Source organism: Anomaloglossus baeobatrachus, chromosome 5 (assembly GCF_048569485.1).
Source record: "Anomaloglossus baeobatrachus isolate aAnoBae1 chromosome 5, aAnoBae1.hap1, whole genome shotgun sequence".
NCBI lineage: Eukaryota > Metazoa > Chordata > Amphibia > Anura > Aromobatidae > Anomaloglossus > Anomaloglossus baeobatrachus.
The window spans coordinates 256,931,844-256,953,104 of NC_134357.1; the positions used below are offsets into that span (position 1 = coordinate 256,931,844).

Genomic DNA, 21,261 nt, shown 5'->3' on the forward strand with positions numbered 1-21,261 from the left:
CGCTCACTGATTGGCTGCCACACTGTCGATGTGACAAGAGCGCTGCAGACACTGTAAGAGGCAGTGGAGACTGTGCGCTTTACTTACCCTCCCTGGGTCCAGCAGTATTTTTTTTTTTTCCCTCTCAACAGTTTATTGGAAAAATTTTCTTAAGGTGCTTTTAATTAGTTGCAGAATTGTCTATTAGGGAATCTGAAACATCGGCAGTTTTCATTAGCCCAATAGCATGGAGGAATTACAAGGTGTCCTTACTAAATGGTGCTACAGTACTAAAGGTTGCTATTTGCAGGTTTAATTCCTCATATTTCAGAGGGTCAGAGCTACTATCTTAGGCACATGTTTTTTTTTTTTTCAGTTCTTTACTAGTGACCTGAACTGTAAAGTTCGGGGTCCGTACCAGATACCTAGTGTCCATGCACAGACCCCGAATACGGAGCCCTCACGGAACTCCGCGTAACTGTTAATCCGGTTAATTAAAAAAATAAAAATCAGGAATAAAAAATTGGAGCGTTATACTTGGTCTCCCACGCAGCTGCAACACTACTTTCAGGTCCGCTTATTAAGCCTCATATATATTCACTGTTTCCCCCGCTCAGTCTGCCCCGGCGTCTGTGCTTGTTTGCACTCAGACTGAGCCTCCACCCTGTGTGACAGCGTCTGTGATTTTGTTGGAATCACACACTGTATGTATCACTATAGTGGTGTAAAAATATATAAATTGGCGTAGGATCTCCCTATACTGTGATATCCAGCACAGATAAATCAAATGGCTACAGGTTGCAACCCCCATCCATGTGCTTATCTGGGCTGTGTATCAAAAGAGGGGACCCTATGTGGCTTTTTTTTTTTTAAATAGTTAAATAATTTGATAAATAAATGGCTTGCGATTTTAGCCAACACCCCCCCCCCCCCGCAATTTTGATACCCAGCCATGATAAAGCTGACAGCTGGGGGCGAGTATTCTCAGACTGGGGAGGCTCATGGTTATCGGGCCCCCCCCAGCCTAAAGATAGCAGCTTGCAGCCGCCGAGAATTGTTGCATCCATTAGATGTAACAATTCTGGCACGTTACCTGCCTCATCTTGATTGCCATGCTGCGGTGGCAATCTGGGTAATATAATGGGTTAATGACAGCTCACAGCTGCCACGAAGCCCTAGATTAGTAATGGAAGGCATCTATGAGGACTCCCTGATTACTAATATTGTAAGTGAAAGAAATAAACACACTGAAAAATCCTTTATTTGAAATAAAATACAAAAAAACCCCACCCTCTTTCTCCAATTTACTAACCCCTTCACTAAGTTCCGACATAATTCACACAAGGTCCTACGACGATCCAGGCTCTACTACATACTGAAGTCACAGCATGCTGGCACATTAGAAAACCGGACTGGCCACTGTGGCTTCAGGCAGAGATTGACTGAGCGCAGCTGTGAACTGTGACATTACTCAGGTTATCTGTGGTCATAGCTGGAGGTTCCCACGGTACCCCACCTGTGATCGCAGGTGAACAGACCTCAGGTGACCTCACCTCAGGTGAACTCATTCAGTTCAATGAGACCTGCATCTCCTGGCAAAAATAAGTGTTTCTTTTCACAGGAGATGATAATTTTGGTGCTGAAATTTATACACCAAATTCCTGCACCAAATCTGTCTGCTGTTGGCATCAAAATTGGGAGCGGGGACAATGACCGCACTCCGTTTTTTAAAAATAATGTTAAAGAAGACTGCATAGGATCCCTCGTTATTTTGATACACAGCCAAGATAAGCACACTGCTGGGGTTGCAGTCTGTAGCTGTGTGCTTTCTGTGCTGGGTATCACAATATGGGGGACCCTAAAGTAATTTACTTTTTACACCACTATATGGATGCAGACAGCATCTGTGATTCCAACCAATCAGACTCTGTCACACAGGGTGGGGGCACGGTCTCAATGCAACCAATTACAGACTGTGGGCGGGGAAAGCAGTGCATATGTATGAGGGTTAATGAGTGGACCCGGGAGTAGTGTTACCGCCGCACGGGACACTCTTAAGTATACCCCTTTTGCTGTAATCCCCTTAGTGCTTTCTACCATCATTTTACAGCACAATGTTCGGGTCGCCATACACTTATATGGAGTTTGGCGTCCTGTCCTGAACCAGATTTTGTTTTTAAAGTCTGGCTGTACCGCTGAACCCAAACATCTGTGGGTTTGCTCATCTTTATTCTGTACCCCTCGGTACAAGCCGGGAATAATGGATCAGGATTTTGTTAGATTCCACATGCCCAAACCCTTATACCCACTGAGGACAATCTGCTGCCATAGATCGAGCATGCATGTTTATGGTGGAGTCAGGAGATATATTATATATATTATATATTATATATGCATGGCCTCAAATCTGTGGATTTTTTCCACAGCTCGATGAAGGATTTCTGGCACTCCATTTTCATGCATAGGATTGTCCTTTTGTTTGCAGATTTGTGGTGTGCAGTTAATCTGCTGCATGTGCACATGGCTTAACACTAGAAGTCCCAGAGAGGGGTCATTTAACATTTCTACCATTGGAACCCTATGGAGCTCGAAATTCCTGGGACTTCTAGTGTTAAAGACCCTGAGGCCGGACTCTCACGCTCAGGATTTCGGCTGCTATTCTGCCAGCAATGCACATGGCCATATATTAGGAGAGAATGTGCCAGGAATGACTGTGCTCCTGATCCTCATATCCACAGCACCTTCACTGTTCCCCGGATTGTCACACCTGTGCGGTGTGACCAGGGCTGTTCTTTCCGGGGTACAGTGTACAATGTGCCGCTTTGTTGCATGCCTGTGTGCCGCCTGTATACTCACACGTCGGTGTGTATCTGTATACGTGGTGCGTACCTCCTTCACGTTACTCCCGGGAGAGGACACGTCTTTCTTTTGGCTGCAGTGGTGCGGTGTGATCCCTTCCCACATTACAAGCTTTAGCGTGCTGTTTTCTATATGTTTGCCCTTTGCTATGTTGTGGGAACACATTATTTTCTCCTAAATTATTAAGCTTTGTGTATCGTGAACCTCATCCTTACACAGTGCTGCGATAAAGCCACTCACTTTCAGCTTTACCATGGATTTCATTCACCACAGGTAAACCGCACTCGGAGCTCTGTCATTATAGCTGTTTGGGATTTTCTGGCTCCCCCCCCCCCTTAATTGCTGTTTTGGGTGTGATCGTTTATTTTGTTCTCCATTGTTTTCTAGCAATGTAAACATTGGGTAAGGTTAAGGGGTGCTTCACACACAGCGAGCTCGCTGCCGAGATCGCTGCTGAGTCACGCTTTTTGTGACGCAGCAGTGACCTCATTAGCGATCTCGCTGTGTGTGACACTGAGCAGCGATCTGGCCCCTGCTGCGAGATCGCTGCTCGTTACACACAGCCCTGGTTCGTTTTCTTCAAAGCCGCTCTCCTGCTGTGACACACAGATCGCTGTGTGTGACAGCAAGAGAGCGACAAATGAAGCAAGCAGGGAGCAGGAGCCGGCGTCTGACAGCTGAGGTAAGCTGTATCCAAGATAAACATCGGGTAACCAAGGTGGTTACCCGATATTTACCTTAGTTACCAGCCTCTGCAGCTCTCACGCTGCCTGTGCTGCCGGCTCCGGCTCTCTGCACATGTAGCTGCTGTACACATCGGGTTAATTAACCCGATGTGTACAGCAGCTAGGAGAGCAAGGAGCCAGCGCTAAGCAGTGTGCGCGGCTCCCTGCTCTCTGCACATGTAGCTGCATTACACATCGGGTTAATTAACCCGATGTGTACTGTAGCTAGGAGAGCAAGGAGCCAGCGCTCAGTGTGCGCGGCTCCCTGCTCCCTGCTCACACTGGTAACTAATGTAAACATCGGGTAACCATACCCGATGTTTACCTTAGTTACCAGTCTCCGCAGCTTCCAGACGGCGGCTCCGTGCAAGCGCAGCGTCGCTTGCACGTCGCTGCTGGCTGGGGGCTGTTCACTGGTCGCTGGTGAGATCTGCCTGTTTGACAGCTCACCAGCGACCATGTAGCGATGCAGCAGCGATCCTGACCAGGTCAGATCGCTGGTCGGATCGCTGCTGCATCGCTAAGTGTGAAGGTACCCTTAGTTGCCATGGCTAAGTCCACAGAAACAGATCTGTTTTTAGTATTTTCTTTTCTTTTTGTGTCTGCGTTCTTAGTACATGCCTATAACAGAGGGAGAAGTATAAAAAGTGAAGATATTGCATATGGTAGCCAATCAGATACCAGCTCTCACTTTTTGTAGAGGCTCTCAGTTGATTGCTTTCCATGGGGAACATCTCTACTTCCCTTTATGCCACTTTTGATACATCTCTTGATAATACTGTATTTTTCGTATTATAAGACTGGCTTTTCCTCCCAAAACTTTAGGAGGAAAATGAGGGGTGCGTCTTATAATACAACTATAACTTACCAGGAATTGAAGAGGCGGCGCTCACAGGTGGGGGGCGCTGTGCTGGCTGCCGTGGTGGGGGGCGCGGTGCTGGCTGCCGTGGTGGGGGGCGCTGTGCTGGCTGCCGTGGTGGGGGGCGCTGTGCTGGCTGCCGTGGTGGGGGGGCGCTGTGCTGGCTGCCGTGGTGGGGGGGGCGCTGTGCTGGCTGCCGTGGTGGGGGGGCGCTGTGCTGGCTGCCGTGGTGGGGGGGCGCTGTGCTGGCTGCCGTGGTGGGGGGGCGCTGTGCTGGCTGCCGTGGTGGGGGGGCGCTGTGCTGGCTGCCGTGGTGGGGGGGCGCCGTGCTGGCTGCCGTGGTGGGGGGCGCCGTGCTGGCTGCCGTGGTGGGGGCGCCGTGCGAGCTTCAAATAATGGTGTCTGGAATTGGCGTGTGCGCAGATGGAGCTCTCTGCTCAAGATCTCATCTGCGCACGCTCTCTCCGGCCCATTGATCTCCCAGCGGCAGACGTAAAGAAAACTGCTCCTGGATTTGACATGTGCACAGACAAGATCTGTGCTTGTCGTTGAGCCAAGAGCTTAATCTGCGCACGCGCCGACTACAGGAGCCATTTCTTTGAAGCCCGCACCGCCGACAGAGCATTTGTGACACCCGCCGCACCGCCCTGCTGCACACAGCCAGCACAACCCCCACCCAACATAGTGCCTGCAGCATCGCCCTTGTCCAGCACCACCGCTGCCTCCTGTGACCCCCGCTCCACCTCCGCTGTTGCCCCCGCTCTGGTCAGACACCACCATCTTATAAGACAGACACCATTTTTACCTCTTTTCTCTTCATTTGGGGTTCGTCTTATAATCCGGTGCATCCTATAAAACGAAGAATACCGGAATTGCTGTAGAGGGAGGAAGAGGCGTAATTTACATTTTCACATAATATATGGACTAGGAAGAACAAAATGTCGCTGTAGGCATATGAGTGACCGGAGACACCAGGCTGTGTTTCTGACAGCCACTATGTGCAAACTCTGTAGGGTTCTGTGTATCGGCACTTGGACCCCCACTAATTCCAATGTATTACCCATCCAGTGTAGGTAGAGGTGATGGATCTCTTCTGGGGTAGCCCGACCTTAGGGTGGTCATCTGTCTTTTGATCGGGGATTGGGGGGTCCATTGATCTCAGATGACAATCCCTGTGCCCCCTGAAGCAGTCTACCTGTGGTGAATAGAAGTTGACACTTCTTGTCCTTTTTTGTTACCTTCTTTTACTCGCCTGGTCATGTCAGCAAGAGAGCGATAGCAGTGAACAGGGTTTTGGGGGTTACGCTTGATTTTTCCACTTCACCATGAACCTGTTTGGGAATTCTGTTGTAATGTTTTATTTTCTCTTTATAAGAAGACGTGACGCTTCCCTGAGACTGCATGGAGCTTCCCTGGTAATGTGACTGCACATCTCAACTGTGGTCTGGGGTAATGGATACTGCGTGCAGTGTAGGAGGATGCTGACGTAACATCACATACACTTGTATGACCGAGTATAGTATATTGGAAACTCCTTCATGGAGTAGCCCTGCTGAAGCTGCCATGTTGGCTCAAACATGCATAACTCAGGCACGTATACTGCACACAGCCATATGAGATTTCTCATGGAGTCCTAATAGGGCACCATTAGCGGTACATGGAGGCTTTCATACCTCCATATGCTCCTCATAAGTAGAGTTGAGCGAGTACCTAACTAGCCGTACTCTCTATACTCCTAACGAGTACTGTCTTAATACTCAAATATTTGTCCCGAATAGCATGAGCAATGCAAGTCAATGGGGAATACTTGCAATGTAACGAGTAACCCAAATTCCACACTATTAATGAGTGGCAAAATTCAGGTTACTCGTTATATTGCAAGTTTTTCCCCATGGACTTGCATTGCTCATGCTATTTGGAACAAATATGAGAGTATTCATTATGAGTATAGTTAGGTACTCGCTCAACGTTGGCTATAAACCTTCTGTAAGAATAAAGCCTTTTTGGAATGACTCCTGTTCCCCAACTGGGGGAAATATGTCACGTATGACCTCCACTACTAATCCTTGCCGAGGCTCTCTTTTAAAATTGCAGTGTAATGCTCACTACATAATTTATATTCCCGGAGGGTTATAATGCTAAGAATCTGGAGATCTTAGGCAGCTTTCACACTACGTCTTTTTAACATCCATTATGAACGTTTTTTTAACGCAAAAACGGATCCAGTGCAAATGCGTTTTCATTTCAATGCATTTGCAATGGACTTGCGTCAACATGCGTTCACCTGCGTTTGCGTGCGTTATAGTGAGGATCCAGCGACTTGCAGTTTTTTAACTTTTTTCAAAAACGCTACTTGTAGCGTTTTTGAGCTGCGTCCAAATACTGCAAATTGCTGGATCCTGACTAAACTGCACGCAAACGCATGTAAACGCTGGCATGCTGATAGACAGGATCCTGCTTGCTCTACTGAGCATGCACAGAAACCAGCCTCGCGTGATCAGTCCCTCTCTCCCCCTTCCCCCTCTTTCTCTCCTCCATCTCCCCCGCCTGAGAGCGGAGGACGCTCGTAACCAAGGTAAACATGGGGTAACCACGGTCTTAGTTACCCGATGTTTACATTGGTTACGTGTGCAGGGAGCCCGGCTCCTAGCAGCTGCAGATGCTCGTAACCAATGTAAATATCGGGTATCCAAGCAAGTTACCCGATGTTTACCTTGGTTACCAGTTTCCACGGCTGTTAGATGCCGGCTCCCAGTCTTTCAGTTCCCCTCACTCCCGATCACATGACTCCAATGCCCGCCCATAAACTTAAAGTGACAGGATCCTGCAAAATAACACATGCGTTTGCATGCGTTTTTTTGCTGGAAAAGCAGGATCCGCTTTTGCAGCAAAAAAACGTTCATGACGCATGTTAAAAAAAAAAAAAAAGTGTGAAAGCAGCCTTAGTTATCACGGACGCTCAATAACTTTAGTATAGCTTAATGTAAAGGTGGTCCTACATATTAGACTAAGGGGTACTTCACACACAGCGAGATCGCTGCTGAGGTCGCTGCTGAGTCACGGTTTTTGTGACGTAGCAGTGACCTAATTAGCGATCTCGCTGTGTGTGACACTGAGCAGTGATCTGGCCCCTGCTGTGAGATCGCTGCTCGTTACACACAGTGCTGGTTCGTTTTTTTTATTGTTGCTCTCCCGCTGATAAGCACACATCGCTGTGTGTGACAGCGAGAGAGCAACAATCCTGAAAATGCAGGGAGCAGGAGCCGGCGTCTGACAGCCTGCGGTAAGCTGTAACCAAGGTGGTTACCCGATATTTACCTTCGTTACCAGCCTCCACAGCTCTCACGCTGCCAGTGCCGGCTCCTGCTCCCTGCACACGCTAAGCTAAGCGGTGTGCTCTGGTAACTAAGGTAAACATCGGGTAACCATACCCGATGTTTACCTTAGTTACCAGTGTCCGCAGCTTCCAGACGCCGGCTCCGTGCAAGCGCAGCGTCGCTTGCATGTTGCTGGGGGCTGGTCACTGGTCGCTGGCGAGATCTGCCTGTTTGACAGCTCACCAGCGACCATGTAGCGACGCAGCAGCGATCCTGACCAGGTCAGATCGCTGGTGGGATCGCTGCTGCGTCGCTAAAGTGTGACGATACCCTAAGGTCAGCTAAACCGGTCACTTATGATAGGACTTAATCTAATGTATATTGAAGGTTTGGCTTCTGGGCTTGTTGTATGTTATCATGTTAAATCCTTTGGTCTCTAGGGAGATGAGCAGTCACCAGAGGTGTCTGGCAGGACTAACTCCTCTTTCCCCATACAGAACATGTTCATGCTTGGCTGAATGGCTTGGACAGCTGATAAGTGTTTTTCCACAGACATGATATAGTAATCTGGAGTCCATTGGCAGATCAGTTCCATCACAAATTTCCAAGACCTCTCACCAAATTGAGCTAGCTCTGCCAGTGGCCGATCATGTATGGCCAGCTTCACAGTAGTCCTGGCATCCGCATAGATCACCCACCATCGCACCATCTTCATTGTTTACCAGCCATGGCTGTGCTTTGTCCTTCGGCAGCACTGTAGCCGGTAGATAATGAAGTCCTTTTGCCTTGTATGTGGCTTATCGGTGAGACTTTGAGGATTGGAATCCCTAAATATTGACATTGGCCAGTGTCCATGGCACATGGACAATAGACTGGCTGTACTTGGTGTTATTGATCCTCCTATGGTCTTCAAGATAACTCTGCCTCTAGTAGTAGTCATCTGCCTTTATCTAAAATGCCTGTTTATACCCTTTAAAAAAAAAAACAAAAAACGGAAAATCCAAAAAGTAATCTGAACTTCACACAGTTGTCGTCTGCAGTCAGGTACCATGGCTTTCAATGTGAACTGTTCATTTTCCCTGGTCACCGTCCCCTGTCTTTCTATACTAGCCTCCATTGATGGCCATTCTCTGTTAATTGCCTTGCATTCTGTTTTCAGTTGACATTTGGTCAGTGGGTTGCATCTTGGGAGAGATGATCAAAGGTGGTGTGTTGTTCCCCGGCTCAGACCGTATCCTTCCCATTGGCTCTGACAACCACCATTCACTTCCCTAACGGACGTGTCCATGTTCCAGCGAGCTTCTGTATAGGTGGAGACTCATACTCTCCTTGTAGGGTTGGGGGGATTTAAATAGTAAGTAAGCCGAAAACCAATATGGTGCCTCTCCAAGTCCTTGACTTCACTGTTGTTTTCATTCTCGATTTGGTAACTCCGATCATCTAATGTGGGCCTTCTCCAAGATGTGCTGGATCATTAGCCTGCTATTAACCCCTTATCTGAACTAATCTAGAATGGGGTGTGTTGTGTGTTCACATAAACTGGTGCGCTCCTTCTCCTGGTTAGGAATGGCAAAGGTGAGACTGTACAGACCTACACCTCTCCTCTCCATGAATGGCACTTGTCAGGAGAACATCTTATTCTTATTCTTATTTATTATTATTATTATTATTATTATTATTATTATTATTCTCATTAACACGGTTGGTATATATAAGCGGTACAGAAGAAGAAAGGATGTCCAGCTCTTCAGGCAGAGAAAACCAAGGTCTTTATTTCATCATGCAGATACAATGAATGACATGTCCAGCACTACGCGTTTCAGGTGAAACACTCACCCTTAATCATGAGCATAATCATGGTCATGATTAAGGGTGAGTGTTTCACCTGAAACGCGTAGTGCTGGTCATGTCATTCGTTGTATCTGCATGATGAAATAAAGACCTTGGTTTTCTCTGCCTGAAGAGCTGGACATCCTTTCTTCTTCTATGCTATATCGGGCTGTGGCAGTGCCTGTCCGTGCTCCAGGACGAAACCAGGACTGAGCTTCCACACGGTGAGCTGATACACATAATTGGATATATATAAGCGGTGTCGGACATCATGGGAAAATCTGATTAATCAAACACCAGCTACTATCAGCGAGAACATCTATAATGAATGGCCTGGTGGCCACTGTTACTTTACAACGGCAATAGTAAGGAAATCTGTCACCAGGTTTTTGCTCTCCCATCTGAGAGCAGCACAATATAGAGACAGAGACCCTGATTCCAGCGATGTGTTACTTACTGAGCTTTTTGCTGTCCTTTTGATAAAATCAATGTTTTCTGCTGGACTATCTGTAGCACGCCAAGTAGTCCTCTAATGATAATCTCCTGCTGATTAATCAGTGATTTTATCAAAACGACACTATGCAGCCCAGTAAGTGACACATCGCTGAAATCAGGATATCTGCCCCTATGCTGTTCTCAGATTAGGTGGCAAAAACCTGATGACAGATTCCCTTTTGAAGCTTAGCTTTTTTTTTTTTTTTTTTCCTTCCGGTCACTAGCTCTCCAATACTTATAAACTAGTATTAACTTACTTTCAGTAGTTGTTTTGTAAAGTTTGTGAACCCCTTGGACTTGCCCATGTTTATGCATACCGTATTTTTCGGACTATAGACGCACCTGACCATAAGACGCACCCTGCTTTTAGAGGAGGAAAATGGGAAAATAAAATTTTAAGGAAAAAATGTGGTCATGACACACTTATGGGGCGAGGATCTGCTGCTGACACTTATGGGGTAATGCAAATAAGAAAAGCCGCGGAGACACCATCACGTGTTTCTCAACGCTGCCAGGAAACTAGCCAGGTCTTTCACCGGGAAGGAACAACCACGGGAAGGGCAGTCTCCAGTCAAGGAGACCACCTATACCAAACATGGTATCCATCCACAGACAGCCGTTTCGGGGTATTTGCCCCTCATCAGTGTGGAGTAGGAATCTGGCTAGTGGGGGCAATGCCTAGTAAAGACTACTTAAGCAAGCATGGTTGACCTTAGGGAGATCAACATATCCACTGCGGAGACACCATCACGTGTTTCTCAACGCAGTGATTCTAGAGCAATGCCCCCTGGGAAGTATGCAAATAAGAAAAGCCGCGGAGACACCATCACGTGTTTCTCAACGCTGCCAGGAAACTAGCCAGGTCTTTCACCGGGAAGGAACAATCACGGGAAGGGCAGTCTCCAGTCAAGGAGACCACCTATACCAAACATGGTATCCATCCACAGACAGCCGTTTCGGGGTATTTGCCCCTCATCAGTGTGGAGTAGGAATCTGGCTAGTGGGGGCAATGCCTAGTAAAGACTACTTAAGCAAGCATGGTTGACCTTAGGGAGATCAACATATCCACTGCGGAGACACCATCACGTGTTTCTCAACGCAGTGATTCTAGGTCAACCATGCTTGCTTAAGTAGTCTTTACTAGGCATTGCCCCCACTAGCCAGATTCCTACTCCACACTGATGAGGGGCAAATACCCCGAAACGGCTGTCTGTGGATGGATACCATGTTTTGTATAGGTGGTCTCCTTGACTGGAGACTGCCCTTCCCGTGGTTGTTCCTTCCCGGTGAAAGACCTGGCTAGTTTCCTGGCAGCGTTGAGAAACACGTGATGGTGTCTCCGCGGCTTTTCTTATTTGCATACTTCCCAGGGGGCATTGCTCTAGAATCACTGCGTTGAGAAACACGTGATGGTGTCTCCGCAGTGGATATGTTGATCTCCCTAAGGTCAACCATGCTTGCTTAAGTAGTCTTTACTAGGCATTGCCCCCACTAGCCAGATTCCTACTCCACACTGATGAGGGGCAAATACCCCGAAACGGCTGTCTGTGGATGGATACCATGTTTGGTATAGGTGGTCTCCTTGACTGGAGACTGCCCTTCCCGTGGTTGTTCCTTCCCGGTGAAAGACCTGGCTAGTTTCCTGGCAGCGTTGAGAAACACGTGATGGTGTCTCCGCGGCTTTTCTTATTTGCATACTTCCCAGGGGGCATTGCTCTAGAATCACTGCGTTGAGAAACACGTGATGGTGTCTCCGCAGTGGATATGTTGATCTCCCTAAGGTCAACCATGCTTACTTATGGGGTAATGTCATGCTCACATGCTCCCCGGGCTGCTCACATGCTCCCCGGGCTGCTCACATGCTCCCCGGGCTGCTCACATGCTCCCCGGGCTGCTCACATGCTCCCCGGGCTGCTCACATGCTCCCCGGGCTGCTCACATGCTCCCCGGGCTGCTCACATGCTCCCCGGGCTGCTCACATGCTCCCCGGGCTGCTCATAACAAACCCCTATCATCCTGGAGTATGGCCGCATCCTGTGGCACATAAAAAAAAAAATAAACGTTCATACTCCCCTTTCCTCACCTCACTCCCTGCAGCACCGCTCCTCTTACCGTCTATGTCAGCGACAGCGCCGCTGTGTGGAGGCGTCCCCGTTCCCCTGCACCATCGCGATCTCCTCCTGTCTGTCCCGTGTGGACACGTGCGCACAGCGATGACCTCATCGCTGTGCGCGGCACTAGTCTCCACGCAAGTCAGCTGACCAGAGGAGATCGTGATGCTGCAGGGGAACGGTGAGTACTGTACACTGATTCACTGCACCCCGCGCTGATGATGATGTGCGGGGGCAGTGAATACAGCCGCACCTGATCACTCCAGGCTGCAGTTGCCAGGGGTGATCATGCGGGCCGGCTGTTTATCCCTCGCCCATCACCACGCCCACCTGTCAGTGCCTGCTTCAGCGCTGAGAGATGATGGGCGGGAGAATGGGCGTGCATATTAAATGAGCGGGTCCACGTGGTCATGGCAGGCGCTGCTACAGCCTGCTCGTGCCCCCGATGACCCGCTCCACCGCAGCACCCTCATTCCCCGCAGCCCTGTATTCAGACCATAAGACGCACCCCCCACTTTCCCCCAACATTTGGGGGGGAAAAAAGTGCGTCTTATGGTCCGAAAAATACGGTAAGTTTGACCTAAAACTACTACATCAGATTTTCAAACAAAAGTAGTTAAGGAGACAACCTTTCCTCCCCCAAAAATAGTCTCTAGTTGAGTTTCAGCTCATTGACAGTTTCTGTTAGAATTTACTGGTATGAATCAGATTCATCGCTGTGAATGGTGACAAGTAGTGATGAGTGAGCACTATCATGCTCAGGTGCTCGATACACTTGAAACGAGCAGGTTGGACGGGCTCGAGTACCGAGTATAATAGAAATCAATGAGAAACTCAAGCATATTTGTAGAAGATCTCCAAAAATACGCAGTATCAAAAACACGAGTAAAACTCATCATGGGCATGTACCCTAATGCAGTATTTTTCTTTGTCCAAAAAGAACACTTTTCATTTAAAATAAAAAGCTCTGTTTTAGTCTCATTAATCCACAAACACTTTTTCAAAAAGCAGTCTGGCTTATCTAGGTGATCTTTGTTCAATATCATCCTGATTCATGAACATTAACATTGGTTAATTTGAGAGAGGCCTTTAGTTACTTAGAGATTACCTTGGGTTCCTTTATGACCTTGTGAACTATTGCACACCTTGATTTGGAGTGATCTTTTGTTGGTCAACTACTCCTGGAAAGGGTAATAATGGTGTTGAATTTCCTTAATTTGTACACGATCTGTGTGATTGTGGATTAATGTAGACCAAACCATTTAGAGATGGTTTTGGAACCTCTTTCAGCCTTATTTACATCAACAAATCTTTTTCTGATGTAGTTTTGCGTCAAATTTCTGCAGAAAAGTAGAAAATTCTGAAGGGTTCACAAACTTTTAATAACCTTTTTAGTTCATAGTCAATAATTTGTGGGTATTTTCTTTTCTTAGGTTCTGTTATCTCATAGGGATGCCTTGAGAGCATCATTCCTTCGTTTTCCTAAAGGAAATCTGTTTCCAGGTTTTTGCTATTTCATGTTGGAGCAGTATAATGTAGGGAAAGTGACCCTGATAAGATATATCATTTAGTGTACTGGGTGCAGCCGTTGAGACACAATCGGAGCTCAGAAAGCGGACCCTGCCCACTCCACAGCTTTCTATATACACTGTATGTATATTTACAGTAAGTTGTTAATCAGTGCTGGGAGTGTGGTTGGACATCAGGCATTGATAATCTGCTGATAAAACACTTTGTATAGAAACTGCACGCAGCCTAATAAGTGACACGTTCCTGAAATCATTGTCTCAGCCCCTATTTTTCTTGCGGTCCTCAGATTACATAGCAAACACCTGCTGACAGATTCCGTTTAAAGGAGTTCACCAACTCTGTCACCAGAATTTCTTTTAGGGCTAGCACACATTGCGAGTAATACGGAGCGAGTGGAATGTGATAAAAAAAAAAAAAAAAAAAAGAAATTACACTCAGACCAATATGGGGCATGAGAGATTTTTTTTTTTTTTCGTTTAGACCTAATCGGACTGAGAAAACAGTCGCAGCATGCTGAGGGTGGAATGCGATCCTGTTTCACTTGCACCCATTCAAGTTTATGGGGCGAGAGAAGCATCACTTTGCACTCGCATCACAGCAGAGTGCAATGCGATTCTCGCATCAGCCGGCAACAGAGGAGATCGAGAGGTAAATCCCTCCCTCCCCTCCGCAGCTGTGGTCTGATCGAAGGATCGGACCACAGTCGTGTGACACTCGTCTCCCGCTGTGCTGAGAGCATGAGCCGAGTGTCATGGGAGCACTTGCACCAATCCCAGTGTGGCCTCAGCCTTATGATTAATCTGTGATGGGGTGTACCGCACATCTTTTCCACAAGAGTGAGGAGGTGGGGTGGCACAATCTCCTATCACATGTACAGATGATGATTACACATCTCTTGCACAGTGACAATTTGTGCACTCATCTAAGCAAATCGCTTGTTCAGCTACAGCGCACCCTACATTAATGACTGCAAATGTTTTCCATCCTAAGAACCAGTCTGTCCTATTTATTAATGCGAACACCCACACACCCCATTAATATAACCTTTCTTCGGCGCTCCATTGGGAGACCCAGACGATTGGGTGTATAGCTACTGCCTCCGGAGGCCACACAAAGCATTACACTAAAATGTGTACGGCCCCTCCCCTTCTGGCTATACACCCCCAGTGGGATCACTGGCTCACCAGTTTTCTGCTTTGTGCGAAGGAGGTCAGACATCCACGCATAGCTCCACTGTTTAGTCAGCAGCAGCTGCTGACTATGTCGGATGGAAGAAAAGTGGGCCCATATGGGGTCCCCAGCATGCTCCCTTCTCACCCCACTTGCGGTTTGTAAGGTTGAGGTACCCATTGCGGGTACGGAGGCTGGAGCCCACATGCTGTTTTCCTTCCCCATCCCCCCTCAGGGCTCTGGGTGAAGTGGGATCTTACAGGTCTCCAGGCACTGAGACCGGGCTCCATCCACAGACCCAGAGAACCTGCTGGATATGGAGCTGAGTATCGTCAGGGACAGGCCCTGCTACATTAAGGTACTCTGTGTCCCCGGGCAAGCGCGCACACACACACCAGCATTGCTGGGAGTGCTAGTGCGCCGGGGGCAACAGCGCAGAGCGCTCGTGCTATTAGTCACTACAGCTTTGCTGAGTGACTTTATGTATTGGGAACTGCCGCGCCGGCCGTTGCTGGGTGTTTTTTACACTGTGGCGCGGCTGGGACTTGTGGTGCGCCGGGGACTTCCGCGCTGGCCGTGCACATGGACGGCCGCGCTTATTACTCGAGTCCCCGGCTTTGCGGCCTAGTTTTCGTTTCGTTCCCGCCTCCAGCCCTGCCAGTCAGGGGAGAGGCGGGACGCTGTACAGAAAGTCAGCGCCGAGGGCTGGAGTCTGCTTTGCATTCTCCAGCCCCCTTCACTGGACACAGTGGGACGCCAGTTTCCCGCTCTTGTCTGGGGCACGCCCACGGCCCGCCCCTCGTCACACGAGCTGGAGAAGGACGCCGGCAGCCATTCCTGCACGCCGTCCGAGCTGGGGAACGGAGACATGCTCTGGGCAACCAACACAGGGCTCTGGCGACCACACACCCGCCTATAGGCGGGCGGTAAGCAGCACCTGAAGTGCTGAACCCACTAAATACCGAAGTGTCCATTTGTATTTTATGCTTGTATGCTATACACTGCACTGTAGGTCGCTGTCTTTGGCTATATGCCCTTCTAGATGGCGAGATAACAGCAGCAAAAACGCAAGGATGCTAAGGCACAGGTTTTCTAGGCTGCTTGTATTACATGGCTGAAGTGTTCATTTGTACTTATGCTTGTATGCTATACATTGCACTGTACGGTCGCTACTCTGGGCTATATTCTCCTAGATGGCTGGACAACAGCAGCAAAAAAGCAAGGGTGCCAAGGCACAGGCTTTATAGGCTGCTTGTACTGCATGTGCTGAAGTGTTCATTTGTATATATGCTTGTATGCTATACATTGCACTGTACGGTCGCTACTCTGGGCTATATTCTCCTAGATGGCTGGACAACAGCAGCAAAAAAGCAAGGGTGCCAAGGCACAGGCTTTCTATGCTGCTTGTATTGCATGTGCTGAAGTGTTTATGCTTGTATGTTGTACATTGCATAGATGACTAGAATACAGCAGCAAAAAAGCAACACAGGCTTTCTATGCTGCTTTTCCTGCAGATACTGTTCCACCGGCAGGTTTCACTGACCCCCATTGTGGGCAATGCTCCCCTGTAGCACTTGGTCAGCCGGGGTCTCTACTAGAAGTGGCCAAAGAAACCACCTGTGAACCCTGTCCAGGGACAGGGACGGAGATTGTCATGGGATGGAGACTTTGCACTCCAGACAGGCCATGGGCAATCTTGATTAATGCTCCCTGGCCACCCTCATTTGGAACGTACTCAGTACTCCGGGGGGGTCCCAGGCATTCCAGGGTGAAGGCTCTGACACGGACGGCAGTCCCAGACAGCCTAAGCTAGCTCGCTGGGTACGACACTCGGCTTCATCACTGGTCAAGGTCCCAGCAGGACGACTCTCTGTATGATGAGGCAGACGTAGCTGATCAGGGCTTTGGTCCTGACACCGCTCTCAATCCGGATACACCGGATGGGGACGCCATAGTGAAGGATCTTATAGCGTCCATCAATGGAATGTTGCATATTTCTCCCTCAGCTCCCCCAGTGGAGGAGTCAGCTTCACAGCAGGAGAAATCCTTTTTCAGTACTCATGCGTTGATTGAGTACTTTTTCTGACCACGCTGACTTCAGAGACGCAGTTCAGAAACACCACGCTACCAGATAAACGTTTTCTCCAAACGTATTAAGGATGCACGTTATCCCTTTACCCTGATGTGGTACAGCCCTGGACCCAGGGTCCAAAGGTGGATCCCCCAATCTCCAGGCTTGCGGCTAGATCCATAGTTGCAGGGGAGATGGGAATTCACTTAAAGATGCCATTGACAGACAGATAGACCTCTGGTTGAAATCTGTCTGTGAAGCTATCAGCGTGTCGGTTGCTCCGGCATTCGCAGCCGTATGGGCACCCTAACCTATTTCAGCTGGTCTTGCGCAGCTGGTCTTGAGCACATGTACATCTGTGCCGCAGGTGGTGTCCTTAACCTCGCAATGTCTGCATTGCGACTTACCCTAGTAATGCTGTCCTGGGGGGACAGTCGAGGTTGGTCCTTCCCAGGCTCGGGCAAGTCCCAATTGTACTCGTCTAAAAGGGCTCAAAAGGCTCAGAGGGGCTCAGTTTCCGGCCGGGCTCATTCACGCCCAAGGAAGGCAGCAGGAGGAACCGCTGCCAAGGCGATCTCCTCATGTATTTCAGCTCTCTCTCCCCGCAGCCGCGGTTGGTGGCAGAATCTCCCGCTTCTGGGTACATTTAGCTGCCACAGGTCACAGACCGGTGGGTGAGAGACATTGTGTCTCACGTGTACAGGATAGAGCTCTGTTCTCGTCCTCCGGCTCGATTCTTCAGAACTCCCCCACCCCCCCCCCACCCCCCCCCACCGAGCCGATGCTCTTCTGCAGGCAGAAGGAGTGGTAATCCCTGTTCCTCTTCAGGAACAAGACACGGTTTTTTCCTCCAATCTTATTGGGGTGCCAAAAAAGGGTGGTTTTTTCCGTTCCGTTCTGGACCTAAAACTGCTCACCAAGCACGTGAAGGCCAGGCGGTTCCGGATGTAACCCTCCGCTCCGTCATTGCCTCAATGTCTCAAGGAGATTTTCCTAGCATCAATAGACATCAGGATGCTTATCTCCTCGTGCCGATTGCTCCAGAGCACCAGCGTTTGCTACGTTTCGTTATTGAAGACGAGCATCTTCAGTGCGTAGCCCTGCCCTTCGGTCTGGCGACAGCCCTACGGGTTTTCACCAAGTTCAGGGCAGCAGGGGGAGCAGTCCTGCACTCTCAGGGTCACTCTGTGATCCTTACTGGACGATCCACTTGTCAAGGCACCCTCTCAAGAGGCATGCCGACACAGCCTGAACGTGGCGCTGGAGACTCTCCAGAGTTTCGGGTGGATCATCAACTTTTCAAGGTTACATCGGGCACCGACCCAATCGCTGACATATCTGGGCATGGAGTTTCACACTCCCTCAGCGATAGTGAAGCTTCCGCTGGACAAGCAGCGTTCACTACAGACGGGGGTGCAGTCTCTCCTTCAAGGCCAGTCACACCCCTTAAGACGCCTCATGCAGAGGCAGTCACTTTCGCGCAGTTTCACTGCGTCCACTTCAATGGGACAGGCTTTGCCAATGGGTTGGGGAGTCGACGTCCCTAGAAAGGAACGTTTCCCTTCTCAGACGGTCAAGAACTCTCTCAGAGGAGTCCATCCTTCAGATCAATGTTCTGGAAATCTGGGCAGTGCATCTTGCCCTGCAAGCCTTCCAGCAGTGGCTGGAAGGAAAACAGATCCGAATTCAGTCGGACAATTCCACAGCGGTGGCAGACATCGCCCACCAAGGCGGAACGCGCATCGCCAAGCCTACCAGGCAATCCGGCGGATTCTGATGTGGGTGGGGGACAGAGCATCCACCATATCCGCAGTTCACATCCCGGGCGTAGAAAATTGGGAAGCAGACTTCCTCAGTCGCCTGGGCATGGACGCAGGGGAATGGCCTCTGCACCCAGTATGGTGTCAGGAAATCTATAGCCGCTGGAGGATGCCGGACGTCGACCTAATGGCGTCTCGGCACAACAACAAGATCCCGATTTTCATGGCGCGGTCTCACGAGCAAAGAGCTCTGGCGGCAGGCGCCCTAGTTCAGGATTGGTCGCAGTTCCAGCTACCCTATGTGTTTCCTACTCTGGCACTGTTGCCCAGAGCGCTACGCAAGCTCAGCTCCGCTTGCCGCCGCGCCATCCTCGTCGTCCCAGACTGACCGAGGAGGTCGTGGTCCCGGATCTGTGGCATCTCACGGTCGGCCAACCGTGGGCACTCTCAGACCGGCCAGACTTACTGTCCCAAGGGCCGTTCTTTCCACTGAATTCTACGGCCCTGATCCGGACTGTGTGGCCATCGAGTCCGAGATCCTAGCGTCTTCAGGATTATCTCAAGACGTCATTGACACCATGAGACGGGCTAGGAAGCCGACGTCTGCCAAAATCTCCCACAAGACGTGGAAGTTATTCTTCTCTTGGTACTCTGCTTAGGGAGTGTCTCCCTGGCCATTTGCATTGTCTCCTTTTTCCCCCCTTCCTGCATCTGGATTGGGAAAAGGTTTGTCGCTCGGCTCCCTTAAAGGACAAGTCGCAGCGCTGTCGGTATTCTTTCAGAAGCGCCTAGTACGACTTCCTCAGGTACGCACGTTCCTGCAGGGGGATTATCACATTGTCCCTCCGTACAAGAGGCCGTCAGACCCATGGGATCTGCACAGGGTATTAATTGCTCTCTAGGAGCCGCCCTTCGAGCCTCTGAGGGTTGTTTTCACTTTCTCGACTTTCACAGAAAGTGGCCTTTCTGGTAGCGGTCACGTCTCTTCGGAGAGTGTCAGAACTAGCAGCGCGGTCATCCAGAGCTCCCTTCCTGGTGTTCACCAAGATAAGGTAGTGCTGCGTCCGATCCCAGAGTTTCTCCCTAAGGTGGTATCCCCTTTTTATCACAATCAGGATATCTCCTTACCTTCCTTTTCTCCATTTCATCGATATGTAATGGCTTTGCATTGTTGGATCTGGTGTAGAGCACCCAGAATCTACATTCCCGCACGGCGCTCCTGCGCCGCTCGGATGCACTCTTTGTCCTTGTCACTGGTCAGCGCAAGGGATCGCAGGCTGCAACATCCACCCTGGCTCAACGGATCAAGGAACCAATCCTTGAAGCCTACCGTTCTACTGGGCTTCCGGTTTCATCAGGGCTGAAGGCCCATTCTACCAGAGCCGTGGGTGCGTCCTGGGCATTACGGCCCCAGGCTACGGCTCAACAGGTGTGCCAGGCAGCTACCTGGTCGAGTCTGCACACTTTCACCAAACATTATCAGGTGCATACCTATGCTTCGGCGGACGCCAGCCTAGGTAGAAGAGTCCTGCAGGCGGCAGTTGCCTCCCCGTAGGGGAAGGCTGTCTTGCAGCTCTAACATGAGGTATTTCTTTACCCACCCAGGGACAGCTTTTGGACGTCCCAATCGTCTGGGTCTCCCAATGGAGCGCCGAAGAAGAAGGGAATTTTGTTACTTACCGTAAATTCCTTTTCTTCTAGCTCCTATTGGGAGACCCAGCACCCGCCCTGTTGTCCTTCGGGATTTTTGGTTGTTTTCGGGTACACATGTTGTTCATGTTGAATGGTTTTCAGTTCTCCGATGTTACTTCGGAGTGAATTTGTTTAAACCAGTTATTGGCTTTCCTCCTTCTTGCTTTTGCACTAAAACTGGTGAGCCAGTGATCCCACTGGGGGTGTATAGCCAGAAGGGGAGGGGCCTTACACTTTTTAGTGTAATGCTTTGTGTGGCCTCCGGAGGCAGTAGCTATACACCCAATCGTCTGGGTCTCCCAATAGGAGCTAGAAGAAAAGGAATTTACGGTAAGTAACAAAATTCCCTTCTTTCCTGCTGCTGGGCTGCTCTTACTGGAAGTGCAGGATCTGGGTGATGGATGTGAGAGCGCTCTGCTACTTGCATCTTCCAGGTCCTGATCAGCTTGGGGAAGGGTAGGACCGAATTCTTGGCATATCAAAGCAGTCCATTCCCTACACCAGAAAGCTGGTTCTGTTTGTCAGCACTTTTACAGGGGGTTCCAATTGGGCAACTCCTGCTCTTCTATTCCTATGAGGCCTGTTTGCCCAGTCGTCTGTAATATATGGGCCTATTCGGCCGTTCCCATTAGAGCTGTGGGGTGTCACGTGTGATAACGTTTCTGCAGTCTGCAGTCACCCCTAGAGGCAGTGACCAGCTTGTTCATATATTACATGGTATGCAATGTGGTGATTGCTGGCAGCCAGATAATACTGTATGATGCCTTCTATGTAGGGAATGTGGAGCTCTAGAACACAGAAACTGAGCATGGACTGCTGGAGAGATAGACATCTGCCCTGAATGTTAGGTGGAAACATGGTTT

The 21,261-nt window shown here is 49.5% G+C and overlaps 1 protein-coding gene across 3 annotated transcripts in view; it reads left to right on the forward strand.

Moving 5' to 3' along the window:
* The window catches only part of MAPK8 (mitogen-activated protein kinase 8), an 85,764-nt gene that overhangs the window by 35,779 nt on the left and 28,724 nt on the right, over nt 1-21,261 (forward strand). For 2 of the 3 annotated variants that reach the window (XM_075349370.1, XM_075349372.1), the window contains exon 7: nt 8,899-8,970. The exons of the other annotated variant lie outside the window; for it this stretch is intronic. In XM_075349370.1, the coding sequence (XP_075205485.1) occupies nt 8,899-8,970 (72 nt within the window). The remainder of the gene's footprint in view (nt 1-8,898; nt 8,971-21,261) is intronic. 3 annotated transcript variants of the gene reach the window in all.